Below are 27459 nucleotides of genomic sequence, written 5' to 3'. Positions count from 1 at the left end.
ACATTATCCACAGGTTGCGGTGAGATGAGAAAAAAAATCATTATCCCCGTGTCTTGGCCTTTCGGGTGGAGCTCAGCACCCATCCATCACCCTCACTGTCCTACAGATGAGATGCACGGCACGGAGGCAGTGTCAAGGAGCTGGTATCCCATGGGGATGCACCTGCATGTCTTTGCCACTTGGGAAAGCAAAACAAATGGATGCAATGCCTCAGCATCCAGATTTCTCAGGACACCGGTCCAGCCAGCAGCCCTGTGATGGGACCCCTCATCCCCCTGAAGTTGCCCCTCTCCATACCCCAGTGTTACTGACTATGGATCATCCAGCTCCTGTCTGAGTTTAGAAAGACATCCATGCTCTCAAACTTCACTTTAGGGTTCCCCTTCCCAGGCGCAGCAGGATCAGCTCTGAGATGCTCAGGTGTGGACCACCAAGAGCCAAAACAGCTCCAGAGTGCAGCAGCTCCAATAGCTTCAGCTTCCTGTAGGCTACAGCATGCCAGCAGTGCTTTTGGAGATTAAAACTCCCCGTTCCACCTGGTCCATCCCTCCTCCCCCTAAACCAGCACAGCTCGACCACCCTCCAACACATTTTCCATCGCTCCAGCCCTCCCAGGAGGATGGGGAGCCAAAATCCCTCTGCCTCTCAGCTTTTAATTTTTAAATAAAAACCATCCTGGCAAATACTTGCTGGGTGACATCAGTAGCAGGTGATTTATCGCATTCCCTCGGGGGGCCCAGGAGCAAAATTGCATTTGCTAATGCCTCGCCTTACGCCCCTGGCCCGGCTCCGCGTCCTGCTCCGCATCCCAGCTGATTGTTATCGATTTCCTTTGCTTTCTCCGCAGCGCGAAAGAGTTTATGTCTAGACATTTGCTGAGCAAACTCAATCAGGCCTCGCTAATGAGCGTTTCTGGCCAGTAAATTTTCGGCTGATCGGGCCGGGGATAGCACCTCCACTTGAAAATCTAGAGAGGCGAAGCGCCGCAAAGGGCGATGCTCTGGGGTCCCAGGGATTGCAGCGCAAGGAGAGGGTGGGATGCCCTGGAGAGGGGCTGAGCAGCTTAGCAGGGCTCCAGCGCCCTGTAACTCCTGTGGAATTCATGGATCCAGTGCTCCAGTGCCATCAGCAACACATTTATCCCGGACAAGGGAAAGAGCCGAGGTGCAAAGGCATCCTGCAGTGCTGCAGCAGCAGGTAGCCCCCGCGCCAGACACGCCACAGGGGACAGAGTTGTCAACCCAATTTTTACCCTACAGCCGCACCAACATAGTCACCAGCACCAAGCAACACATGTCCAGCACCAAGGACGTCCTTGTGACTGCACCCCTGGCACAAACTGCCTCCCGTGGAGTCCCCTGTCACCTCTCCACTGTGGAAGCCCTGACCTGGGGGGCTGAGCGAGGGCTGCCAGCCCCAGCCCTGAGCCAGCAGCCTGTGCCGGTGGCCCAGAGGCTGCAGAAGACCCCCCATCAAGCCCACCATCCCCAACTCTCCCACCAGCCCGGCTGGAGGACACGGGGGACTCCCTGGAAGGAGAAGGGAGGGTGCCCGGGGAGGGCTGAGGAGATCGATCCCATCTCCGGTGCCGTAATCCGGCTTTCTCAAGCAATGTTTTCACAGGTGGACGGGACACCTCTGAGAGCCGCATAGACAACATCTTCATCACCAGACGTGTTATTCTTACAGCGAGATGCAGGAAATGGAGCCCCTGGGGTAAGGGTTGTCTTTTTTTCCCTTTATTTAGACAGCTTTTAACACAACTACAGAAAGAGAAACGCAGCCGCTCAGACTGCGTCAGCCCTGCCCTATGGTCTCTGCAGTTTTCAGAAGTCTAGATTTGAGCTGCAAGATGAAATATTTAATATGTGTCAGCCCCAGATGCCCGCAGTCAGCATTTTGAGATCGCCTAAGTGACATCAATCGCTGCCTGGGGAGGGCCAGCTTGCAGGGCTGCCTTTTGGTATTAGGAATGCAAAGTCCGGGGTCTCATTCCCCATCCCCACAGCCAGGCTGGGAACGCGATGGCCTGGTGCCCAAGCTAAGCCAGGGACAGGACAGAGGTGTCCTTGTCCCCTCCATCTCCTCCCCAGCTCTGCAAAGCTCTAACGGGAAGCAGCTATGAAAACCAGCATTTGTCATTAATTTAGGATGGTGTCTTCTCCACCGGCTGCACTCACCTGCGCTGGTGAGGAGGCCAGATCCCGGCTGTAGCCTGGTGAGGAGAGGCTGTTGCAGCTCAGCAGTCGCCTTGGGGCAGGCACCGAGGAAGAGGAGGAGGAGGAAGGATGCTCATCTGCTGAGTCACAGGGGAGCTCCGGGGAGGAGCTGAGCACAGGGTCAACCTGGAGCCTCTGGGAGTAAGAAAAGAGTTTTGAAAGCCCAACTTTGAGCTCCAGCACCCCTCTCCCAGTCACCCCATACCATCTCTCTCTGTATCCCAGCTCCTCAGGACTTCACCTTTCAAGGGCAGAGCTTTTGCAAGAAGTTTAAAAAAAAAAAAAAAAAACAAACCCCAAAACAGCTGTAATCACCCCCACAACATTTATTTTAGAGGCAGGTCTCCATGTGTCCCTAGGGATTACTCCTCCACAGCCCCAGCTACCTCAGGAAAGGAAAAAAAAAAAACAATGTTACTTATTTCCATTTTTAAAATTACCTTATTAATAAGATTTTTAGCAGCCCAACCTTCCCTCCATCCTTTATAGGAAGCACCTGCCCACCTCTCGGCTACCTCTGATGGGCACCAGCTGCTCCCAGCCCTTAAAAGAGGAGGACAAAGTGATGCTGGGGAGCTTTGCCTTCCCTGGGGTGTCTGCTGGTGGGGCTGCCCTGTGCTAGCCAGGAATGTGAGGGGCATTCAGGTGGGTTGGGGGTCCTGGTCCTGCTGCAAGTGCTGTGGGTGAGGCCTGGGGCATAGCTGAGCTTGGTAGGCAGCGGTTAATCTTGTGTTGGACTGTGCTGGGGTAGGCAGAACTGAGTGAATACCCCATTTCCTACAGCTCTGAGTGTGGTTTGACTGCAGGACCCTCTTTGCTGGCTTTATTTGGGTGGTTGCTCTCTCACCAAGACCCCACCTGCATCTTGAGCTTGTCCCAGCTCGCTCCTGTCCTTGGTGAAGAGGGTCCCTAACTCTGGTGGCAGGGAGGGGACAGGCACCAGGCTTCTACCTAGCAATGAGGGAGGGGAAACTGAGGCAGGGCTGTGCTGTTTACTAAAGACACCCCCAAAAGCTCTAGACACCTCTCCCGTTTTGTTCTTACTCCAGCTGCTGCCTATGTGGGGCCATCAGCCTGCCCTAGGGCCCAACCCTGTCCAAAGCAAACTGGTCTGCTCTTGTTTTGCTGGAGTGTAGGACCTCTGACCCCCAAATCTGACCCCCCCTACCTCAAGGGATCGGGCACGGCCCTCGGTGGGCAGCGAGTGGTACGCAGACTCGGGTGTACGGAGAGAGTGGCTGGGGATGGGAATGCCCAGGGTTGGGGATGCTGGAGCTGCTCTAGCTGCTCGCTGGCTCTTCTCCTGGGTGCTGGGAGAGAGCAGCGGGGGTGAAGGCAGGGTGGCGGGCGGCCGGTGCTCGTGCAGGGATGCAGTGAAGGCCAGCCGGCCGCAGTGCATGGCTGGCTGCTCGCTGCCCACCCGCAGCAAAGCCATCACGGCGCTGTAGCGGTACCAGTCCTCGTCCCTCCTGGCAGAGAGCTTCATCCGGGGCTGGTTGGTGCGGGGGTAGATGGCGAAGAAGGCTTCGCCCACTCGCCTGCTCCTCCTCATCCTCTCTGCCCTCCCAGGGAAGTGCAGGGCCTCAATGTGGAGCCGCACATCGTGGTTCTTGTCGTTCTTGCAGAAACCTGCCGGGAAGGGTGAAGCCTTGCTTAGGGGGCTGGTGGTCCCAGGAGCATCTCCTGGGCTCACCCATCAGCAGCACCACTTAGCTCTGCTCTGTGAACTCAAGCAAATGGGTTATCTAGCCTGGACACATCTAGACTTTGAGGTGGCGGAGTGTTTGCATCGTTGGTGGTGCTGGCCCCGGTCCCAAGCTGGACCTGCCCCATTCATGCCATTAACCCATGTGCCTGCTCAGGCAGCTTTGACTCCAGCTCAGGGCTTTGCCGTAGGGGCAAAGGTACGAGTGTGGTATGGGAGTCTGCAGGCCTGAGACAGGCTGTGCTTGCTGCAGAGCCACGGTCCTGGGTCACCTCTGCCATCAGCCCACCTCCATGGCATCCAGCCCCTTACCTCTGGGCAGGGTGAAGGTGAATTTCCTTCTCTGGAAGGAGTAGATCTGGCCGAGGTCGCTCTGCTCAATGGCATCGGTGGTGCCGGTGCTGCTCTGGACGACCTCCCCGCTGTTGACGCGGAGCTGAACGCCGGCGCCGGAGCCCTGCAGCAGCGGGTTCTCCACGGTGAGCCGCAGGGCGTAGCGGCCATGCCGGTTAAACTGGGCGCTGACCACCTCAAACTCGAAATCCAGGGTCTTCTCCTCGGCTTTCAGCCGGGAGCGCTGCAGGGTGAGGGGGATGTGAGGCTCCCCTGCTTTGCCTGCCATGGGGACAGAGATGGGACCTGCCAGATCTCTGCCCTGGAGCGAGCCCTCCTGGCAGCCTGGGGCGTGTTTCTGAGCCAAGCTGACTTTGCTGCTGCTCTTCCCTTCTCCTCTCCAGCGGGGAAAGCGCCTGGGGGTGCCCCAGGGTACTTGTTTGCTTCACATCTCTGCAGGCATCTCTCAAAGGTAGCAAAAAAGGAAAAGAAGTCCCTGTCCCTGGAAAAGTGTCCTTCGGTGCCACGGGGAGATGCTGAGAGCTTTCCTGCCCCTGTGCGATGGCAAGGACGGGGGCTTTGATCTCCGGTTTGTTTGCTGAGAAACCAGGTAACTAGATGCAGAGTGGTGGCTGCCTTCCAGCAAACAGCCTGGGATATCCAGGGTGACGCCAAACCATGCAGCACAGACGCGTACAGGGTGTGCTGGGGGGTGTGCGTGTCCCTGCACCGGGGAGCTGATGGCTCCTGGAGCCCTTGGCTCTGGGATATTCCCCACAAAGGTGTTTTCTGGATTTTGCAGAGCCTCCCAGAGATGCTGGTGCTGAGGACGGGTGGGGCCTGGGCACTAATGGATCGACCCAGAGCTGGGATCTTGCTGCTGGGGATGTCCTGAGAGTCACAACTGGGGTGCAGAAGGGAAACTGGGACTGGTGGGGTGCCTGCATGCAGGTTGAAGGCCTTTTGGTGTGATGTCCTGAGCCCAAGCTGGCTGCAAAGGTTGGTCTGGGTCCGCTTTCCTCCAGCTCAGCATTATGTGGGCGGCTTTTTCCAGTGTAGGAGTGCGTGCTTCTGGCTGGTGCAACTGGAGCTGAGCTCCCTGCCTGCTAAACCTGCATCTGATCCAGCTGAGCATCTGGAGCTTAGTCCCACCGTGGATATTTTGGGACTGACCTCCAAGGGTATGGTGGTCTGGGGTGGGCAGGGAGCTGGAATGGCACCGTCTGACCCTTGCAGGGAGCCCCCCATCACATCTCATTCCCCAGTTGACGCTGAGAATAGCACGTTCCCACAGCTTTCAGGATGTTTCCAGTGAAATGTGAGCCAGGGCTGTGCTAACAGGTGGCCCTTCTCTAAGACAGCTCTACACTCCATACAAGAAGCCACATTCCAGTCTCTTCACGCTGGTGCAAGCTTGAAACAACAGAGTTATCCTTGCAGGGGGGTGGGTTGGGAGATAAAACAGCTCTGAGACCCTGCGGTGCAGGACTTCTGCTTTTTTTTTTTTTCCTAGTATGGAAGCAGCCCAGGGACCTGCGAGGGACCAGCCATGACCTGTAGTGAAATCAGTGCCTCCAAGAATACCTTTGGAAGGGTCCATGGGCCATGGATGGACTCACTAAAAATAAATCCTGGTGTCTTCCCTGCCTCCAGGGATGCTGATTGTACCTCCTGGTCCTTCTTCAGTTTTTTATTTGGGAAAGAAAAACCCAGGTTGGAGTCCTGCCATGAAGCACAGATCCTGAACACAACCTCAGCTGATGCATTTAACCTCCTGCTGTGGTGAGGATGCTGCAGAGGTCAGGATGAGGACAGCAGGGAAATGGGTCATAATTTGGGGGGTTGGGGGCACTGAGCTGAGTTTAAAGAGGAAAGGGTGCTTTGTGTGATGCAAAGCTTGAGCTGGTGACATGGAGGAAGGGTGTCACTGCCCTGCCCGTCAAGCCTGTCAGGAAGAGCGCTAATGTCTCCAGGGTGCTGGGCTATGTTGACGGCTGGATTGCTTCCTTGAGAGGGCTGAAAGCACAAATGCTTTTAACGCTGTTGGAGGGCTTGGCAGTCCTTTCCCCGATGGCTGGAGACCGCCCAGTGCTCCCAAAGCAGAGACGTGTGTGAGCAAGATGGGGTCCGCCGCAGCCAAGAGACCAGGGGTGGCTTGAACCGAGTGTGTGATGCTGCTCCGAGCTGTTTCACCTACAAATTCATGAAAATCTGACCTGCTAGTGCCTGTGAAGATGTCACCGTCATGCTTATCTATGCAGCTGGGACCTGCTCTTGCACTCCTGTACCATTATGGGGACCCCATGCCACTGCGCTGGGCTCCGCTTCCCTGGGGCGCAGCGGCAGCAGGAGGGATCACAGTGGTCGAACCGGTGTCCATGTGAAGGATTGTGCCCTGATCTTCAGCTCTTGAATACATCTGAAAGTTTGCTCTGCTGCAATTAAAACCCTGCCAGGCTCTAATGCTGGGAAATGGGAGCTATTTCATCCTTAACTAGCTCGCTTAATTTCCTTCCCTCTCCTGTGCAAACACATTACGGAGCTGCTGCTAATGACGGCATCATCAAAGACTAATTTCCAGATAATCGAATCCAAGGCACGGCTCGCTCGTGCAGCATTCTCCCAGCTGTGCTGGAGGCGGATGTGCAGCAGGTCTGGAGGTGCCACCTCCATCCTGTTAACGTGATGCCAGGCACAGGCACGGAGCTGAGACCCTACCTTGCTCCCTCCAAAGCCAAATACCAGTTCCCAGGGCTCTACTGGGAGTGAGATTGATTCGTAGGATGGTGTAGTATCTATAAATTTTGGCAACCTGTGAGATTTTTTCTGTAAAATGAAAGCTGGTCCTTGGTGGCTGGAGCTCTGCCTGTGTAACGAGCTCAAGGTTTGGGTTTGGAAAGCTGTGTAACAGTGATGAGAGCTGGGTGTTTCAGCCAAGGATGGGTTCCTGCCATCCTTAGCTCTGTTCCTCCATGCAAAAGTCCTTTCCCTGAGGGAAGGGTCCCCATGGGCATGTTGAGAGGCAGTGATTTGCTTGTGGCTGCTGGGTTGCACCTGAATCTCCATGCTCCAGCACCTTATTCAGTGCTACAAGACGAAACAGGTTTGGGACATCGATGCATACAGGGAGAGGATGCCTCTCCAGAAGCAGAAATGGGATTTGGGAGAGACCTTCTCATGTAAGGCAGAGGCCAAGGATGTGGATAGCGATGGGCGAGGGGCTCTGCACCCTGCAGCTGCTGCTCAGGACCGCGAGTGGTGTAAGGAGCAGGAAAACAATCCCATCCTATGCTTATCCAGCATGAGCAGCAGCATCCAGAGCTCCTGGATCACCTGCAGCTCCCAGGGCTCTCCCCAGCCTGGTTCCTGCGGCCTGTGGGGAGGCCAGCAAACCTTGACAAGGTGTAATGCCAGGGTCTGGATGGGAACCACGCATCCAAGGCTTGTGGCTGGTTTTCCAAAAGCCATTTTTAAGTGGAAAATGCCCATCTGCTGGAATACCAACTTTTTGCTGGGCTTTAGAGTGCCTTGGGTTGCTTTGGTAGCCTCAAATCCCTTCCAGGGCTGGTGTGCATCTGTATAACCATCACTTTGCTAGGAGCAGGATGAACATCATAAATATTTTTGTCTAGGCATGATGAGGGAGGCAAAAAACCCCTGTGACTCCTAATTCCAGCCCCTTCCCTCTCTGCTAGCCCTTTTCCCAGTCCCTCAGCTGTCTCAGGAAGCTTTGGGGTCCAACAGCAGCATTTCTGATTTAAAAATAACCCCAGCCTGCGGGTCATTTTGTCCAGCATTGCCACAAGGTTTTGGCTAAAAATTAAGCTAAATCTTCAACCTTGATTAATTTTCCTTTGCTTCACGTGCTGTCACGTGGATGTATTTGTCCAGATTATATTTTTTTTTTCTAAGCTTCTGTCTCTTGGACTAAGTGTAGCTGATGAAAAGGAGGTGCTGGCCAAGGAGTAGATGAATAAGGGATAACAGCAGCGTGGCAAAGCTGCCTGCTCCTCCCAGCTGCCTGCACCCACCCCTGGGGCAGAGTATCCCCCAGTTTGCACACCACGATGTTTTGCATATCTTTCCCACCTCCTCTGGGTTGTTTTTCGCTGCTGTGGGACCGTTGCTTGCCACCCATGGCACTTGCTGCCCCTGGGTGTGATGTGGCCGTCTCCGAGGGACTGTGGGGAGGATGCTCTGGCAGTAGTGACCCCAAATCAGGGATGCTTGTCCCCGGGCTTGCACCAAACCAAAGCTTTCCTTCCCTCTTCCCACCTAACTCACCAGTTGCGCTGGGTGGGGACAAAAACAAACAAATCTTTCAGATTTGTTTAAGGATTGGGCTTAGCTGATTTATGCCAGTGAGGAGCTGGCCCTTTGATTTGTCCCAGGAGGAAGTGGAAATGTTTGCATCCTGCAGAGGGGATGCAGCAGCATCTCAGTTCCTGGGCTTCCCCCTAAATCTTGGCGGTGGGGGAGTGGAAGGAGCAGCTCAAACCCAGCCGAGCTGGGGAAGAAGGGGGCTGGGTCAAGCTGCCTCCTCTCCCGAAAAGCTCTGCCTAATCAAAGGGAGAACGGAGCACGGGGTTGGTTGTTTTTAATTTTCTAAACCCCAGGGTGGCCCCCAGCCAAGGCCTCCTGGCGATGGAGGGGATAAAGTTCCCTGAGCCACCGCGAGCCTCCGCTCGCTTGCCGGTGCTCTGAACTTTGCCTTTAAGCTTGCATGGCTGCATCCGTGCCCAGCTCCCACAAACAGATGCTTTAGACCCAGCTTAGGAAGGCCACGCTTCTCCAGACCCCTGCCAAGCCAAGCGTCTGGGTGCTTTGTGAGTCAGTCACTGGTTGGAAGAAGGTAACTTTTTTTTGGTCTTCTTTCCTTTTTTTTTTCTTTTTTTTTTTTTCCTCTGCTTTTTGTCGTTGCTTCTTGCAAACTTGATGTCACGGGGGAAGCAGGGCTTAACGAACCCTGGAGTTGATTGCTCCAGGTTGTAAATGTGAGCTGCAGCCTGGTCACCTACAGTGGGGCAAATCCTGCCCTGGGGGTACGGGAGCCCCCCAAAAATCCCAGCTCTGCTTTAAGCAGGGATTTTGCCTCCCTCTTGGGAAGAAATCCTAGCGAGGGGGAGTTTTCCTGGGAGATGCTCGCTCTTCTCTGGCATCAGAAGAGCTGGGATGATGGGGTGCTCTGCCCTGGACCCCCTCAGTGCCGCTTCCCATGCTGATGTGGGGCTTTGTCAGCGGGTTTTGGTGCAATCTCACAAACTCCCGACTTTTCCTCTTTGCTGGCTTGTGGGGGGGGGGGGTTGCGTGCAGCAGGTGCCGCTGCCTTTGCTTTGAAAAGAAGGGGGACAGCAGGGGGGGTCAGGAGCCTAAAAATAACCTTAGACAGCCTCCTTGGCTTAAATTTTTAAGCTGCCTTTACTTTTAAAATGGGAAAGGGGCTGCTTCTTCGGCTTGCTGCTGTGTTTATGATATCTGCGGTGGATTTATTACCGGCAGGCTCCGGCTTTGCAAGCCGGGAGGGTTTGTGAAGAGCCGGTGAAGCTCCTGGGCTCTGCCCGGGGTGGCGGAGGTCGGGGTGCAGGGGGGGATTTGGGGGAGAAGGGGTGGGGAGTTGGATCAGATGAGAACCGGCCCTGCCATTTCTAAGCTGGGAGGAAAACGCTGTGGGAGCAGGATGGGTGGGTAGGATGAAAAAACTTCCTCTGGACCTTTCCCTGCCCTGGGCAGGGGCTTTCCAGAGGGGATGGGGAGAGCCGTGGGCTGGGGCTTCCCGTATCAGCTCACTAGTGCAATGAGTTCAGCATCCTCATGCCCCTGAGGCTGAGCCTATCCCGGGGGAAGAGTGGGCAGTGACTTCCTGAAGGTCCCAGCCTCAGTCTGGGTGGTCCGAGGGGTGTGTGGGCTCCTCGGCACCTGTGATTGCGGAACTTGTGGACAGCATGGGATCTTCACACTGGAAAAAGCTCTATTTTTTCCAGAAATGTGATCAAAGTCTCCAAAAATCTCTGGGCAAGGGCTGGCCAGGGTATCATTAGTGCTTGGAGGGCTCCAAAGTCACCAGTGGTGGGAAGGGATGGGACCGATTGTCCCCTCACCCTTCTTAGCTGAGCCCAAGTGGCTGCAAACCTTTCTTATCTCATTTTGGGGCTGGGACACAGAGTTTGGTGGACTTTGGGGACTGAAGTTGGCTTGGCTCGTGCTGATGTGAGACTGGGATCTGCCTCTCTGAGCATCGGCTGAAGCTGTGAAATCCACCTTTGGAAATGAACATCTGAGCCGGGCCAGCAGCTCCTCTCCGGGCTGGTGTCCTCCCAAGCCACCCCTGCATCACCTGGCTCTGCAGAGACCAGCCCCGCAGCCACCAGCCTGGCCCCTGAATGGCAATTGAATTAAAGGAGATCTCGCTTAAACAAGTGTCCCCCCCGCCAGCCTCCCCCCGGGCCAAGGGCTCCCTGAACAATTGTGAAATGAGATCTGTATCATTTTTATTAAAAGCTGTACACAAGGCATCACCATTAGGCTGGATGGGAGGAGGGAAGGGGGGCAACTCCCTTATGGCTCCCCTCTTCTCCCCTCCCCAGTTTAATTCGTAGTGGTGGGATGCAAAAGCTCCCCAGAGAGTGATGGATAGTGGGAAATGAAGAATATGAAGGAGCTTTATTGAACCCATCAATCTCGGGCGAGGCTGCTGCGATCAAAGGCCCAGTCTGTTTCGGCAGAGGTTACTTGGAGGAGCAAAGGGATCAGATTTCGGGGAAACGCAGGGCACCGGGGGGATGCGAAGCCGGCAAGCTCCTGGCTTGGTCCCGGCTGGAGGAGCCAGCGCCCACAGAGCAGGGTGGAGAGCGATGGCCTTGCCCTGGCCAGGGATGCTGATCCTGCTGAGGTTTTGGCACACCTGCCGCCTCCTCCTCCCGGACACCAGGATTTACATCCTGGACAGGAACAGGGGAGGTGACTCTTCCCTGTGTTGGGGTGAGGTTGGAGACCCTCGTCTTCTCCCCATCTGAAATCCACATCCCCTGTAAGGTCCCTCCTCCAGCACAGCAGCAGCCCTGTTGGCCAGGAGAAGAAAAGACCCATTGGGGTCCAGGCTTGGACATCCCTGTGTCACATCGTCACTCATCTGGCCTTGTGCTGCCATGACTTGCCTGGTGGTGTCCAGCAGATGGGTTGGAGGCTCTGAAGTTCCTCCTGATTTCTACAGACCTCTCACGGATGGTGACCAAGCTGTTGCCACTCTGCTTCATGGACCACAAGCGGAGACCTTCCCTTGGAACAGGACAGCATCCATCTCAAAAACAGGAGCAGGCTGGGCTGGAGGATTTGAAGATCACCTGGTGCTGAGGCAGTGCAGACCCATCTTGGTCCCACACCCAGCCAGAGATTGCGACAAAGCCCTGGGCTCGGAGTGGCATGACGCTCCGAGCAAGGATGTGCTGGAAGGGGAGCTGACACACCACCCAGGGAGCTTGTCAGCTTGGTCTCGTGATGTTGCTGCCCGGCGTGGATTCAGGCTGCAGCTTGCCCGATGAGGCTCCCTGACGGCTGCGTGCCATGCCTCTCACCGAGCTTTTCTCTCCTTTCCTTCCTGCTTCTCTGTGACTGCCATGTCCCTGGGTGGCAGAAAATCTGGGCCTTGTCAAGGTGGCGTCTGCTGGCTTGTTTGGAGGTGGGTCACATGGGGCAATGCTGCCTGACCGGGATGGTGGGTAGATAGATCTTGCTTTCTGCTGGTCACCCTTCTCCAAGTGACCCCGCCAGGAGGTGAGATGGGCATGGTGGCTTTTGGAGATGGTCCTTCATCTGAGCACTGCTTGGTGGGGGAAACAGCATCCTAGGAGGGATGCTGTCCCATGCCAGGGCTGGCATGGCTCCCTTTACCTGTCTCAACCCCAGCCCCAGCTTTCAAGCCCTGCCACCCTTCTGTGACCCCATGGGAGGGGAAAAGGGCTTGCAGACGTGTGTGTACTCCCATGAACTTTACAGGCTCCTTCTACCTTTTTACGGAGTGCTACATTCCTGGGAGGTGAGGTCAGAGCTGCTTCCCAGCACAGGCGAAACCAAGGGATGGCTGGAGAGTCGATGCCTTGAGGCTGGGACATGTGCTGGGTGGGTCTGGGGTCTGAGTGGGATGCTCGCCCTGGGCTGGTGGGGTCTGCCCTGGGTCTGCCCTTCCTCTGCCAAAGCCTGCGCTGGTGGGGAGCAGGATGGTGGTGGCAACTTGATGTGGACCAAACGCTGGGGTGGGGGGAGACTTGCTTTCTAGGTGAGTTTTTGTCCTCTGAGAAGGGAAGTGAAGGTGCGAGGTTTCACCTAGAGGGAGTCCCTGGAGGGGACCTAAAACCTGACTGGGACGTGACATCCAGTAGCGCATCAGGCTGTGGGGCAGTGTGGTCGTGTGTTCGGTGCCGCTTGTCTTTCCAGAGGCAGGGCTGCCTGCGGGGCCACAGCCCTGATTTGGGGAATCTCTTTGAAGCTAGCGTGCTGTATCCACCACAGACCTTGGTGAACACCAGCTGTACAAACAGCAGCCCAGGGCAAAGCTGCTGGCTCAGTCATCCGTCTCCTGCCCATCCCTTCTGAGCCACCGCGCAGCCCTGGGGGGCTCGGCGACATTCCCAAGCTGTGGGATGGGGCGTCCCTAGGTCCTGGGCTGGTTCCTGGGACTTGGAGGTTGCATCGAGCATCGCTGCCTGGTGTCTGGGGACATCTTTGGGCACTGCCTTTCCAATAGTGATGGTAGATGAAGCACATCGCAGCTTGTGTGATGTAACTCTGGGACAGCAGTGGAGGGTGTGGGGCTGTCTGGGCCAAAGTCATCAAAAAATAATGGGGAGAAGGAGAAATGAGAGCTTGTTGGGTCTGGCACCGTGACAAACCCTTCATCCTTTTTATCGCTACAAAGAGAGAGGGGCTGAGGTTTCCTCCCGGGGCTGGGGGAGGCTGGGTGCCGTGTGGGGCACCTGATGGGGGACACAGGTCATGGGCTCCCCAGCCACAGTGAGATCTCGTCCCTGCTTTGCCAGCCAGCCTGTGCTGCAGAGCCCAAAACTTGACCCTTGCGCTGGTTTTCGAGTTGTTGGCGTAGAAGCTGTTGAAAAACCCAAACAAAGGCTCCGAGTCTATCAGCATCCCGCGGCGGGCAGGGAGCGGCCGGGGGATGATTAGGTGTGCCCTGAGGGCTAGGATTGTGTGTGTAGGGGGGTGTTCATCACTTCTCCCTCCCTCCAAGTCCAGATAAAAGCTGGATCCTTGGAGGCACAGCTGGATTTTGAAAGCTCTCTGTTCCCCCCAGCTGCAGGAGTGACCTGAGAAGATAAAGTCCCTTGGCTCAGCATCTCCATCCCTGCATTTCCAAGAGCCCAGGAGGATCTACCTTGGGAAAGCCTGCTTGCTTGCTGCCTCTCGCCATCTCTCCCAAGCCCGTGGAGGGAGGAAGGAGACAGCCATGGCAGCCAACAGCTCCGGTGGGACACACGATGCTCTGCTGGACAACAGTTTTGCCGGCACCGACGACCTTGTTTCCGACTGGTACATCTATGAAACCATGGAGCCGGCCGTGCAGCAAGATGAGTAAGTGTCCAGCCTTGCTGAGGGGTGCCACGTGTCCCCCCTGTCCCTCCTGGGGTCACCCTGGGGACCTGCCAGCCTCCTGTGTGGCTGCTCTACCCCCTTTCTGTAGAGCAACATCCCCTGAGCAGCAGAGCCAGGATTTATTCCTGGCTGAGCAGGAGGTGATTAGAAAGCCTTCTTTCAGCCAACTGAAAATGCTTCATTTCTTCAGGGTGCTTCCGGCAAGAGCTTGGGTAAATCCTGCAGTGGACATCTCTGCTAAATGCACCCCTTCTGCTTAGCCTTCCCCGAAATGCAAAGTCAGGTTCACGGTGTTAAACTGCTGCCCTGACCCCTCTGAAGCCCCCAGAGCCTTTGCTGGCTGCTCTGGCTCCATGCTTTTGGGTTTGAAGAGATCATGATGACACAGCCTTGCAAATCGGTCCCCTGCCTTAATCCTCCCCCCACCTCTCCGTACGCAGCCATGCGGATTTTGGCTCGGGGTGAAGTGAGTTGGCAGCACACCCAGATCTACTGGCAGGGGGGCAGGGCTGGGATGCTCGGCCAGGTTCCTGCATGGCATGGTGACCCTGAACAGGTTTCCTACGTGGAAAATACGGCTGAGCATCCCTGGGCTTGCAGGGACATCTGGCTGCACCCTTCACTCCCTCAAAACTGGTATAGCCGTGGGTCTTGTAAAGCCTGCTCCCTCTCTGTCCGTGATGATCCACTATTTAACCGAGCGGACTCTCAAGAGCAGTGCTGTTTGCCCAAGGGATGGGACTCCAAAGGCCAACCTCACAGCAGAGACCCAGCGTTTCGTGTCCTCCCAGCTGAGCACCTTCCACAGGGCAAGAGAAGTGCTACAGGGAGGGGAAACTGAGGCACAGAGCAGTGAGGCAATTCATCCAAGATGTCTTACAAGGCTCAAATCTGGGCCTCCGAAGGCCCATTTATCAGCAGCTATTTTCCCTCTGTTGACTTAGTCCTCTGCAGGCGGGTTGTACACCGCTCAGTTGACTGATAACTAATCTTGAAGGCAAGCGGGAGACCCCAGCAGTGAGCAGCCCAAAGGGTTCCTCCTCATCCTTAATCTTCTGCTTTGTGAAACAGCCTTTGAAATCTCCTTTGCCTAGGCCCTGTTTCCCAAGACAAAGCCTTACTTGCATGACCCACACCTCTGCTAGAAACCTTTTGGGTATTTTCTGGGTGTCCCCCTTGGCAGTAAACCATGGTCAGGAGGCAGCACCAGCGGATTTACCCGTCCGATGGCTCCTGGATGGTCTGGATTTAGATGCTGAAGCCCTGGTGATACAAAAAAAAAAAAAAGGATTTTGGTGTCTCTGTGCTCTCAATTGTGTGGGTTAGTGCCCTGATTCCCAGAGTCTAGATATTTTTGGACAGCAGGAATTCTCTGGTCTATCCAAGGCCAACTGTTGGCAGAGGAAAAAAAAAGGCAGAAATCAGAGCTTTGCTAATGGCAGCTGGTCCTATAAAGACTTTTCTGGCAGGTTGGTGACAGCCTTGGATGTATGGTGCCTGAGAAATCCCAATTTCACTATCAGACCCTTCCCTGCAGCCTTGCTCATGGGAACTCTGCAGCAGAGTCTCCTGTCTCTGCCCACCCCCCGCAGTGCTGTGGGGTTTGGGAGGGCACAAGGGCTCTCGGGGTTCCCTCCCCATGAGTTATGGGGCTCAGGGGCTCCAGCTCCCCAGCACAGAGATTTGCTGCCTGGTGTTGGGCGAAGGAGGCTGGGTAGGACCGTGCCTGGCCTTGGGGAGAGGAGGCCTGTGGCAAAGCAGAGATTAAGGGATGTCGTGGAGGCCAGAGAGTGAATAAATACAGCAAAAGCTGGCACGCCTGCTCGGCCAGCCTTGGCTGGCCAGTTGATGCAGCTCTGGGACCCCCTCCTGCACACACCCACCCTGGGCAGCCATCGCCTCCGCCGTCCCCCTGGCTCTGGGGCTGGTCCCTCTCCCATGGGAAAGGCGCTGAAACACCCTACAAGGGGTCTTCAGCCTCCCAGCTGGCATTTAATAAGCGCAGTGCCTGGGGCAGCGAGAACGGCTGCTTGCAGGCTGCATCCCTCAAAAAGACAGAGCCAGCGCAGGTATGGGTGTAAAAGAGGTAAGGGGGGCTTTGCCCTTCCTTGCCCATCTCCTGCTCAGCCTTGGTGTCCCTGTACGTGCAGGGGATCAGCCCCAGACCGCTCCTGGGTGTTATCTCTCTAACCCGATCATAAAATCATCTCGTGAGGGTGACTTCATCCTCCGCTCTCAATAGTTGCGTAGCCCTGCTCGTCGGAGGTCTGCCTCTTATCAGCATCAGACTGAAATCTCTGCTGCTGCCGTTTACCTGGGCGTTACCCCGGTATCTTTTCTTTGCCCTTTTAGGACCAAATACAACCATGCGTTATTTTTTTTCCCCCTCTCTTTTTAGCATGTTTCCCAGCGCGTTCCCAGACTGCGACCCCACCATTTCTCCCAGACTGTATCACATCTGCATGGCACCTGTCTCCGTAAGTACCTGCCAAGTCCTGTGTGGTGGCTTGTCTGCCCCGGTGTCATATTTGCTGTCCCCCCATCTCAGGTCATGCCTGTGTACTACCAAATAGCAGGTCTGGGCTCTTTGGCTTGAGCTGGAGTGAGGTTTGAGATTGGATGCTCCAACATGGGACTCACACAGCTCCAGACTTTGTTTTGCACCTGTAGTCAATGGAAGGCTTTGATTTATTTTCATTTTTGCCCAGTGTGGTCCCTCTGAGGTGTTTAGAGCCCATAACTCATCAGAGCAGGATGAGAAGTGCCTGTCCCCTCTTCAACCATGGCTGGATTTAGGGAGCTGGATGGAGACGGTGTCTCCGTGAAGGCTTCATCACAAAGCAGCACGTTTGAGCCCCCCACCCAGACCCACCCCTGTGTATTTATTGCTCCCTCAATTGGGTTTCTGGCAGCTGGCTGTGCTCGTGGGCTTGTCCTTGCTGGTGAAACGGAGGCGTCTCCACCGGAGCTGCTGGAACGGTGTCCCAGGACTGCTCAGGTACCCTGACCCTGCACCCTGCTCCCCAGGTACCCTCCCCCTGTCACCCCACAGCCGAGAGGGTAAAGGGATGCTGAGGCGCAGCACGGGATAAATCAACCCTGAGGCAGAGGACGGTGGGGACGGGGTGCCCACGATCCAGCACCAGGCTCATCCTTTCCTCGGCTTGCAGCCCAGCCAACTTTCTGGAGGAGGAAGGAAACCGAGGGCTGGTGGCTGCCGTGTTTGGCATCCTGTTCTCTTCCTTGTGTGTGCTGGTCTTGGACAGGGACCCTCTGCCGCTCATCGCCCGCTCCTCCCAGAGCTCCAGGGGTAAGGAGACCAGAACACCCTCCTGGCCCGTGGGCACCACACTCCTTCCCACCCAGGAGGCATGCAGCTTTAGGAGGCGTGCAGCTTTAGGAGGCATCCCTTGAGCAGCCTGTTCACTCTGGTCCATACTGAGAGCACTGCCTTCTCTCCTCCTTTCTTCCCACCATCCCATCCAGAGTACTGGAAGATCCTGGCTTTGCTTTACTACCCTGCCTTCTACTACCCCCTGATCGCCTGTGCCACTGTCCGGCACAGGGTCAGCTACCTCGTGGGCTGCTTGCTGTCCTGGTCCCACTGCGTGGTCCACATCTGGCAGAAAGTGGATTGTCCCCAGTCACCAAAGGTACATGTCCCACCACCGGGGAAGGAGCAGGGTTGGAGGTGGCTTTCTTGTCACCTCCTTGAAGTCACATGAAGGGTGTCACATGCCTGGGATTAGACCCCCAACCTGGGGTGGTCTGGCGTGTGACCTCTCTACTTCTCCCCAGATATACAGGTACTACTCCACGCTCTCTTACATCCCCATCATCCTCTGCCTTGTGCTCCTAAGCCTTTGGTATCCGGCCCTGCTCATCAGGAGCTTCACCAGGCAGGAGGAGACCTTGGATAAGGAGGTAATGAAGATCCCCAGGGCAACTAGAGTGGTGGTAGCTTGGGAGAAGCTCTTGATAGACCCGCACGGTTTCAGGAGCTCTCCTGCTCCGCAGCCCGTCTGTCCGCCTAGGAGACTGGGAGAACTAGGGCGCTCTCAGGGCACGTGTTCCCCACTTTGCTCCGGCACTGGGAGCACCCTCCATCCCTCTGACGGCACGGGTCATGGCTTTGTTTATCTAGCTGGATTTGAGGAGGGAGTGAAAAATCCATCTTTGGAGTAAACTCCTTAGTAGAAGAGGCTTAACGCATCAATGCGTCCCATTCAGGCTGGGACTGGGGTCGCCTTGTTTTCCCAGCAGGCTGGATAATCCCTGGCCCTTTGGGAAATGCCGGGCTTTGTTGGGAAGAGAGGAGGAAAAAACCCACTTCAAAAAAGAGCCATCAGCCCGAGCGTGACCTGAAGTGACCCCTGGGAGCGGGCTGATGGGAATGAGGGTTTTCGGCTGTCCTACCGGTGTTCCTGGTTTTGGGCTGCTTTGTTGATGGGAATAGGGAAGATTTATTTCCACTTTGGTGGTGCCAGAAGATTTACCGCCAGCATTGCTCCAACACGTTCGTTATCCAAACGAGGGCTGAGAGCCCATCGCCTGCATCCTGTGCTGGCATGGGTGGCTGGCCGGGGGTGGCAGAGCAAGGAGGTAGCTGCCGGTGGGGGGGATGCAGATGCTCTGGCCCCTGAAAAGGCAGAGTCAGCTCTCCCTGCACCGAGAGCATATCCCTCTGCTCAAATCAGGCAACTTATCACTGCTTTCCTTAAGGTTCCAGGGCGAGGTTATTACAAGAAGTACCTAAAGGCTGTCCTGTCCAAACGCCCTCAGAAGGGAAGGTAAGGATGGCACCTTCCTGCTGGATGCCTGGGAATGATGCGAGGAGCACTCGGGATGTGAGGAGCATAAATATGCTCACCCTCTCCTTCCTACTCCAGCTCCACGAAGATAGAAGAGAGCCTCCTGTCAAGGGTCCAGGCGTATTTATACTCCTACATCTATGCTCCCGAGGAAGGTAGGCCACAGGCAGGCACGGGCTGCACTGCATGGCAGCAGCTCGGCGAACAGGCTGCCTCCCCCTCCCCAGGGGAGAGCAAATGCCTTTCTTGGCTCCATCCCCGAAGCATCTGTGCCACGGCAGCTGCCCGCCGCACGTGTGACGCCTTGGCTTTGCACAAACTGTTGCGGTTTGGGATGGGGGAGCTGGACCCTCACACTGTGAGGGCGTGAGTGGACCGAGGCAGCAAGGTTTGGGCATGGGCTGTGCTAATATTGCAGCCTGGTGCTTGATAAGGGAATAAAATGGATAATAAATGGATGAACAGCCCAGGAATGGAGAACTACTCCTCACCCATGGAAGAAGCGGGGTCTGTCCTGGGTGGTGGCACCCCAAGAGATGCGGCTGCTGGGACTCGGTGCTGCAGGTGCACAAGGTTTCACGGGCTTGTGGGAAAGGAGGATTAAGAGGAAGGAAACCCATCCAGCTGAAGTAGAGAGAAACCGCTCCCAGCTATACATGCCTGCAGGATTTCCCTGGAGAAATCCCAACTAGTATCTGACCGCCCTGTCCTGGTGCTCTCCCTGGGTGTTTGCTTTGGCTGCAGGGTTGGGTGCACTCAACGGGTGCTGCTCCGCTCTTCCCCCACCATCCCACATCCCAGCTCCTCTCTGATACACCCCTCTGATTCTGCCTTACAGGTTTCCGGATCCCGCTGAAGCTTGTCCTGTCCATAACCACGGCCGTCATCGCTGTCTACCAGGTGATGCTGGTGGTGAAACACCAAGCAGAGCCCCCATCCCTGCCTTCTGGGCTGTGTCCTCTCAAGGCAGAGGAGCCCAGGGGTCATTTCCACACCACAATTTTGGCTCTGGGGACGGTATTAGCGTGCCTTGAGGTATTACCATCCCTTGGCTCAGCTGCAGTAACTGGCCATGTGCTCCGAGGGCTCAGCTTAAGTCTTTAAGCTAAGACAATGGCCCAGTAACAAACGGGATGCTGTGACCCAGGGCTCACATGGCCACTGCTCCCTCACAGGTGGCCCTTCTGCTCCTGGTAGCTGTCGTCCCCACCATCCAGATCGTGCGGGCAGGGATGACAAAGGACATTGTGGTGTTGTTGGTCCAGTTTGGCTTGGTGCCCTCAGAGAACCCATCTGTCCCAGGTGACATGGAGAAGGAGCTCAACACTGTCAAATACTACCTGTGGTCCCTGGAAGGTGGGTTCCCAGCCAGGTCCTGCATCCATAGGTTATTCTTGGAGGATTTCAGAACTTTGCAGAGAGATTTCCAATCCAGAGGATGGTCCAGGAAACCAGTTGGTGATGGGGCAGCTTCCAGGGGGACTTACAAACCAACTGCCACAGCCATGCAGACATGAAAGGCGGCCATGTGAGCCTGGTGCCGTGCCAGGCATCTCCAAGCAGCCGCCGCGCTGCAGATGCTGCCCTTTGGCTGCAGGATTTGATATGTGCTGGAATCGAGCAGATGGCCCCCGGCCCCCTGGATAACTGAAAGCCCTGGATGGGGGGGGTAAAGGGAAGGCAGAGGTGCCCCCCTCTCTCTCCAAGTACCTTGGGGTGCCACCAGCCAAGGAAGGCCCTTTTTATGGCTTTTCCAGGATCACCAAGCCCTTCTCATCCTCTTTGTTTTCCTGACATCTCCATCCCTGCTTTGCCCCCCCCCAGCATCCCCCTTTCTGAGAGCATCTTCCCAGGCGCTCCCCATCGCACTGCCTGCTTGTCGTGGCTTGCTCAAACGATTTTTCCAGCACTGCGTTAGCCTAAAGGCTTGTATTTCCCCTGGCTGCTTGGCTTTCCTCTTCCCTTTCGCTCTCTTACCAGCTCGCGCCTGCCTGGGAGCTGGAGATCCCTGTACAGCAAAGGGGGTAGGGAGGGAAACTGAGGCACAGTGCCCTGCTGCAGGGTGCATCCATGCAGCCCTCCGCAGTGCTCCGGAGGTACCTTTTTACAATACAATCCCACCGCTGGGGCCGGCCGCAGCCCTGACCCGGCCGTCTCCCCCTGCTCCTCTGCAGTCTGCTACATCTGCTCGCTGGTGCTGTGCTGCCTGCTGACCTGCGCCATGCTCCTGAGGACGCTGGTGATGCACAGGTACGGTGTCCTCGCTCCTCCAGCCTTCACCTTCTCGCCAAGCTGGGACGCAGCTGGTTTCTCTCCCCAGGAACAACCTGAAGGCACTCTACCAAGGGGCCGTGCTGGATGTTTTCTACAAAGCCCACATCCTCCGCCCGTCCCGACAAGCCATCGTCTGCTGGATGAGCTTTGCCAGCTTCCAGACGGCTTTTGCCTGCCTGGGTAAAGGGTGTTGGGGGGGCAGGAGGGGGTGGATGGGTGGTTGGACCCCTACCTTGCACAGCCAACCCTGGGTTTAAGCATTTCTTCCCCCTTTCTTGCCCCATTTTGTGAAGGGACGGCTGTGAGGCTTTTGTTCCTTTTTCCCCCAATGCAATCTGTCCTCCTGCGGGAAGGACCATGCTGAACGCCAAATGGTGGGGGGAAAAAATATAAATAAAGGGGGGGAGAGGGAGAAATGATGACTTGTTTTGGCTGGAGCCCAAATATTTTGATTTGAGAAGCTGTCACCGTATCTCGTGCAAAGGATTGTCTGTCTCCTCTGGTCCTGGTCCTCACGTCCCGAGCACTCCTCACTGCTCATCTTCACCAGCACAGGCTGGGTCTCCCTGGCTGGGAGGGCTGGCCACCTCATTGATGATGGAGGATGTCAAAGGGCATAGAAATCCTCACACCACCATGGTTTGGAGATATTTTAAGGCCTCTCTGCCCCATGGGAGGTGACTCTGGGTGTCAGTGTCTGCAGTAACGCATGCACAACACCCAAGCACCCCAAGGCTATGGAGGAGAGTCAAGCTGAGGGTCCAGAGGGGTGATGGAAGGACAGGAGGGACCACCAGGTCTGTGGGTGGCTGCCCCTCGGGAAAGAAGACCTATTTTGCAGACAGGTGGCAGAAATTAGTGTGGAGGTAGGAGCTGGGGAGCACCTCAGGAGCACCTTGTGTCCCTTTGCCAGTGAGAAGCAGCTTTCATTTGGCCACCCGGTCCTCAGCACACCCCTGGCAGGGCTGGCTGCATCTCGTCGTGCTGCTGTGAATCCACCTCCTGCCTAAAAATACTGGTTTTCAAGTCATTAAAGCAAAGCAGTGAAGGTGAAGCAGAAGCTGAAACACAAGGCACCAGAGCTGTTGCTGATCTCGGTGTGATTTATGATTAGAAATCAGAGCTCAGGCTGGTTTTTATGATGAGGCATCATAGTTGCAGCCCCGAGTGATGGCTCTTCTCGGCAGGGATAATGCGAGGCATGATAAGAAAGGCTGAACTAGTAATTAAATCCCACACGGAGCATTGTGTTGGGAGCAGGGGAGGCAGGTAAGGATCTTGCAGGCTCTTTATAGGATTAAAATGAAATACATGCTCAGCAACGAGCACCGGTTTGGGGAATAAGAGCAAGAACAAGACCCGCTTCTCCATCCTTCCCCACCAGTTTCTGTCCTCATGTATCCTTCCCAGGTCTCCTCATCCAGCAAGTGATTTTCTTCATCTGCTCCGTGGGGTTTACCTTCTTCATTGTCATCCCACTCCAGTCTGGCACAAACACGCACCTCTTCAAAATCATTCAGAACATGTGGTGAGTGCTCACTGCCCTCGGGGAGGGATGGAAGACCCAAGTGGGTGCCGTGTCCACATCCATGGTGTGTTTTGGGGTGCTCTGTCAAGGGGAGGCTCTGTCCTGGGCTCTTTCAACTTTGCTGGAGGTTTCTGCTGCCTGGAATGGTGTCTGATGCTTGGGAACCTCCCGGTGTCCAACCTGCCTCTTCCCTCCCACCCAGGCCCTTCTGGTTGACCCTGGTTGTTGCCGTTATCGTGCAACATTTGGCAGCTCACTACCAATTCCTGGAGCAGCATCCCCTCCGGAAGGAGCTCACCAACAGGTATGGAGCCATGGAGGGCTTTTGGGTCAGAACTGACCCTCCTGAGGTCCGGGACCCTGGGACTGTGCTGGGTTTGCATGTGCCTCTGATGTCATCGCGTGCTCTGTGCCGTGAGCTCAAGGGGGAAAGCCTGTGGGTCTGAGGGGTTTTAAGTGGCTCCATGCTCCCAGGAAGGTTTCTTTAGATGCTTCAGAGAGCTGTGATCCATTTATAGCCTTGATTTTAATGGGGTGAAGCTGGTGAGGTCTATGCCTTGCTCCACCACTCCCATTTGCAAGCCTCAGAGGAAGCCCAGATCCCTCAGGATCAGCTGGACCAGTTCATGTGCTGCCAGCGGATGTAGTCCCTTCCTCACACGTGGTGTTGCTGCCTAAGTTGTCTCCTTCACTGAAGACCAGGGTGACAGATGGATCTAGGTGTCCTGCTCTGTCCAGCCAAGGCACTTCCATCACTTGCCCAGGATTGAGAGGAGGCTGCTGTAGGCTCTTCTGGCCTCCACAGGAGCTGGTGTCCTCCATCCTAAGCCGCCATACTCACAGTTTGTCTGATTTCTAAGTCTTCAAGAAGAAATGGAGACCGAATGCTTGCTGGAGGCCAAGCTTTGAAGTCCTGATGACGCACCAGGCTGTCTCCTCTCCAAGAGCCCTGAAGGGTGTTTGCTTCTCTCCATGGGATGGAGACACCTCAAACAGTGACTGCGTCTGCCGAGGAGGGAGGGAAGGGTGGGAGGCTTATTTTGGCAGGAGGTTTCTCTGGCAGGGAAGGGCTGTGCTTCCCATCCCGTGGTGTTTGTGTTCCTTACTCCTCCTCCTCCACCCGCAGGCGAGCTCTCTACATAGTCACCTACCTGCTCTTCCCCATCAACGTCCTGGTGGGTGTCCTGGCTGGAGTGTGGAGGATGGTCATTTCTGGCCTTTATAATGCCATCCACTTCTGCCAGCTGGACATCAGCCTGCTGAATCGCAGTGTGGAGACCTTCGATCCAGGTAGGACGTGGGAGTGAGTCCCTCTGCAGCACCTCTGTTGAGCACAGGGGCCCTTCTCCCACCATGGAGCTCCTGGGGATCATGGCTAGGGGCTCCCATGTCACCTGGAGCTGCATTTGGAAATGGGCAGGTGGGACAACTGGAGGAAGTGGCTCCTTCTGATGCCCGCTTGGTCCTGCTTTTCCATCCATCCCCAAGGGTGGGTGATGCCCTACTGGGTTCCCCTGGGCTTCACCAGTGGCCAGACCCCGTTCCCACGGGCAGCGGACCCTCATCTCTCCTGTGCTAAAGGCAGGAGGGAAGAGAGCTCTGCCCTTCCTCTGCTTTTCTTGCTGGGATTTTGGGAGTGGAGCACATCCCCAGGTCTGGAAGCAGAGCTGCTCTGGCGGACCAGAAACAGTCTGGCAAACGACCTTCCCCTCTGCTGCCAGGCAGGATGGGGAGTGGGGAACCATGAAGTCTGGCCCCCCTACACGTGTTTACCGTGGGCTATGTTCCCTCAGGCTACCACACTTACTGCCATTATCTGAAAATCGAGGTCAGCCAGTCCCACCCAGTGATGAAAGCCTTCTGCTTGCTGCTCCTCCAGCCAGCTAGGATGGAGGAGCAGCCGGGGCTCCCAGCCAGCAGCGTGGAAGAAGGTGAGATACCCTCCCACCACCCTCCGGGGTGGGGTATCATCAGGATCTCCTCTGCGGGTGTGCTGCTCCTCTAGAGATGCTTTTGGTGCCTTGGGGTAAAGAAACCATTTAGGATTTGGCTCTGCAGCACCCTCTGCTTTTATGTCACCTCCTCTGCTTGATGGGTCACCAGGAGGACCAGGAGCTGCTCCCATTCCTCTGCCCATGCAAAGACAGGATGGGGCTCATCTGCTTTCCCACTAGGGCATAGATGGCATCTGGGTTGGAGCTGAAATTGTGTCCTCCCCCATCCCTCCGTGTCCTTTCAGGCATCCAGCTGATGCAGCCCAAGAAGGCGCCGCCGAGCAGAGCCAGGTTCAAGCAGAGCCGAGCCCGCTGGTGGCTGGCCTACACTCTCCTCAACAACCCCTCACTGACTGCTTGCCGGAAAACCGCCCTCTCCAACCCCACGGCCAACGGCACCCAGCTCAGCCCCCCCAAGCCCTGACCTCCAGAGAAGCCCTCCATCTCTTTCTGCCTCCCATGCACACTCCCGTCCCATCCCATCCCTGTCTCCCATTGACTCTCCTCCTGCACTGGCAGGAGTTTTGGGCACCCCTTGCCCCTCTCCAGCCTCCAGTCCCTCTCCAGCGATGATGGGGGCTGTTTTTTAGCTCTAGATTCATGCTGAGCCACAACCAAGGTCCAGAGGTGAAGACACAGCCAAACCTGACCTAGACGGAGAGGGATTGATGAGCTAAGCTAAACCCTTCAGGCATCTCAGAAATGTCTTCTTAAGAGTCACTCCTGCAATGAGCCCATCGGTTCTCAGCCATTGCCCTTCTGACACGTGGCAAGGCAGGCACGAGTCCCCAGCACCAGGGCAGTAAGGAAGAGGGAGGTGGTGTGTGTTTGTGAGTGCAGAGGGATCCTCAGCCACACTGGGCATAAGGAGCTACCTGCCTCTTGGCACCATCTCCCTGCGGAGGAGGTCCCTGTTGCCAAGACAATCCCCAGTTTCTCCCTTTCAGATCTGATCCTGGCTCTCCTTGGGCGCCGTACCAAACCCCAGGACTTTATTTTTTTCCCTAATTTTCTGAAGGCTGAAATCCCCATCTGCTCTGGGTTACCAGATTGCACAGCCATTTGTTTTCTGCTCCCTGTAACTCTTGTCCCCTCAGTGCCTCTCACTGCCACCCCGTTTTGTTTAAAGCCAGCGGTTCCCCAGGGCCAGTGACGCTCCGAGCCAGACAAGCTTGAATCCACAGACAGAAGTTTCACACCTCGCTTGGACGTGCCGAGTCGGGGACGGTTAATAAATCACATACCTCATTCCTACCCGCAAGGTGTGCTTGGTCTCCTGGCCATTCCTGAGTAAGCCAGACCTGGCAGGAGGGATATGAGGACCCTGTCTCTGGGTGATGGTTGGGACTGACCTTGCTAACAGAGGCTTTGTGGTAGATCTGCTTGACCTGGGGGTGACAGGACCGAATCTGTGATTCCCCTCTCCCCGCCTCAGGGAAATTTTAACGCAAAGCTGATCAGTTTGCGTTCCCATCGAAAGGTTTGGCCACTAAACTGCAGCTCCCATGAAGGGTGGGAATGAAATCAGGACATTTTGTGGCTAAAGCACCAAAGGTAGGTGTCCAAGGTGTTGCTGGATCAGCTTTTCCCACGATGTGTCCCTTGAAAATCCTGCCTTCGCTGGCAGGAAGGATGCCTGGCCTCAGCCCGGGGCTATTGGTAAGTGGTACCGGGGGCTCCTTACTCTTCCAGCTCAACACCACCTCAAACACCTCAGCCTTGCTAAAGCAGGCATCTTGGAGAGTTTTCGTCCCACCCTGCATGGAGCAGGGCTGCTGGCCAACCCCTCTGCCCCCAGGGGTTTGAGCCCCTCGTCCCGGGGGTCTCCTCAGAGGCGAGAAAACCTGCTCTCTGCAGGCTTTCAGGGACCCTGTGCCCTTTTGCTGGGGCACTTGAGGCACCGTTGGTGTGACTTGGGGGTGAGGGAGGCTGAGCCCTGCACTTTGGGGTTTGCCTGGAGCATCCTGGCATCTCCCCACAACGCTGAAGGTCCCAGGGTGGGAGCCATCCCTTTCCCCAGGAGCCTGAGCCGCCACTCCCTTTCCATCCCAGCGAAGAATGGGGGGGGGGTCCCTCCCTCCGCTGCCTGCTTGCTGCCTGTGGATGCTCAAAGCCCTGTCACACCCGCTGCCCTGACCAGCACGGGTTTAATCATATTTGATTACTGTCTGGCACATAGTACAACGTCACCAAACTGGGTGACAGCGGTGGCGCCGGAGGCAGATCTGGGTCGTTCTCTTTTCAAGACAGCAGGAGCCCAAGGTGCAATTCCTGCTGTTTTCCCAGCTCTGGGCTTCGCATGCTTGGCTTCGCGTGTCTGAGCACAGGAGACATGCGGTGCTGGGTGTCCTGTGTGCATGGGGTGAAGGGATGCCCTGAGGCTGCATCTCTCTCCCGCAGCACATTCCAACCCATCTCCAGCTTCGGAGGAGCTGGGGCTTTGAAGGCAGCCTCTGTAACCCCTGAAATCTTTCACAGCTCTGGGCCATGGGTGGAGCTGGATTTCAGCATCTGTTTAGGCAGCCCTGCCCCAGGCTCCCTGGAGATGTCTTGGCAAGCAGCGGGCTGGGGCCGAGGTGAGAGATGACAACCCTGGGAGGAAGACAGGAGGTGGCCTCATTGATCTGCTTGTTTTCTTTCCCTTCTTTGACATAAGCAGGGTGCCCTGGGGGTCAACTGAGCTCGTCTTCTTCATTGTGGCTTCTTACTCCCGGTAGGAACATCGGTAGGAACATCTTACATAGGTAGGGCCATGGGATAGGTCTGCCCCCACGCATCCCCAGTCCTCTCCACCCAACTTTGGACTGACGGCAAGGTGGTTCAGGGAGCTGATCCAGCTGCAAATCACCCCTAAGAAAAGACTGCCTATGTGGGGAATGGAAATTGAGGTCTGGGTCATGCTGTGGCTTGGCAAAGGCGAGGAACAGAGAAGAGCTGATAGGAGGCTGCAGCATCCCGGACTTGCACCGGTGGCCGTGCTGAGTGGGGACAGTGA

General features: G+C 56.0%; 2 protein-coding genes across 3 annotated transcripts in view; one reads left to right on the top strand and one right to left on the bottom strand.

The window, feature by feature from the left end:
• CCDC33 (coiled-coil domain containing 33) overlaps positions 1 to 4546 on the bottom strand; it is a 42468-nt gene extending 37922 nt beyond the window's left edge. Inside the window, exons 1-3 of the mRNA XM_086757562.1 lie at positions 4237 to 4546; positions 3388 to 3848; positions 2181 to 2354 (exon numbers count right to left, since the gene is read on the bottom strand). Coding sequence (XP_086613688.1) covers positions 2181 to 2354; positions 3388 to 3848; positions 4237 to 4546 — 945 coding nt within the window. The remainder of the gene's footprint in view (positions 1 to 2180; positions 2355 to 3387; positions 3849 to 4236) is intronic.
• A 4418-nt stretch (positions 4547 to 8964) lies between these two features.
• STRA6 (signaling receptor and transporter of retinol STRA6) lies at positions 8965 to 25718 on the top strand. Of its 2 annotated transcripts, none has more exons than XM_010115512.2 (18): positions 8965 to 9109; positions 13686 to 13836; positions 16256 to 16334; positions 16770 to 16855; positions 17028 to 17167; positions 17344 to 17510; positions 17656 to 17781; positions 18580 to 18647; positions 18747 to 18823; positions 19507 to 19568; positions 19844 to 20024; positions 20843 to 20918; positions 20989 to 21122; positions 22353 to 22470; positions 22673 to 22774; positions 23597 to 23760; positions 24264 to 24401; positions 24710 to 25718. In XM_010115512.2, exons 2-18 carry the CDS (start codon positions 13712 to 13714, stop codon positions 24886 to 24888), a joined length of 2022 nt encoding a protein of 673 aa, XP_010113814.2. In that variant the 5' UTR covers positions 8965 to 9109; positions 13686 to 13711; the 3' UTR covers positions 24889 to 25718. The 2 variants fall into 2 exon arrangements, with proteins under 2 accessions (XP_010113814.2, XP_086613404.1); XM_086757278.1 differs by having other exon boundaries at positions 13565 to 13836.
• Positions 25719 to 27459: the final 1741 nt, after the last annotated feature.

This window comes from Chlamydotis macqueenii, chromosome 12 (genome assembly GCF_036417535.1).
Source record: "Chlamydotis macqueenii isolate bChlMac1 chromosome 12, bChlMac1.mat, whole genome shotgun sequence".
In the NCBI taxonomy this organism is placed as follows: Eukaryota; Metazoa; Chordata; class Aves; order Otidiformes; family Otididae; genus Chlamydotis; species Chlamydotis macqueenii.
Note: the sequence above shows the minus strand (reverse complement) of the source record. Positions and strands in the feature narration are given on the sequence as shown.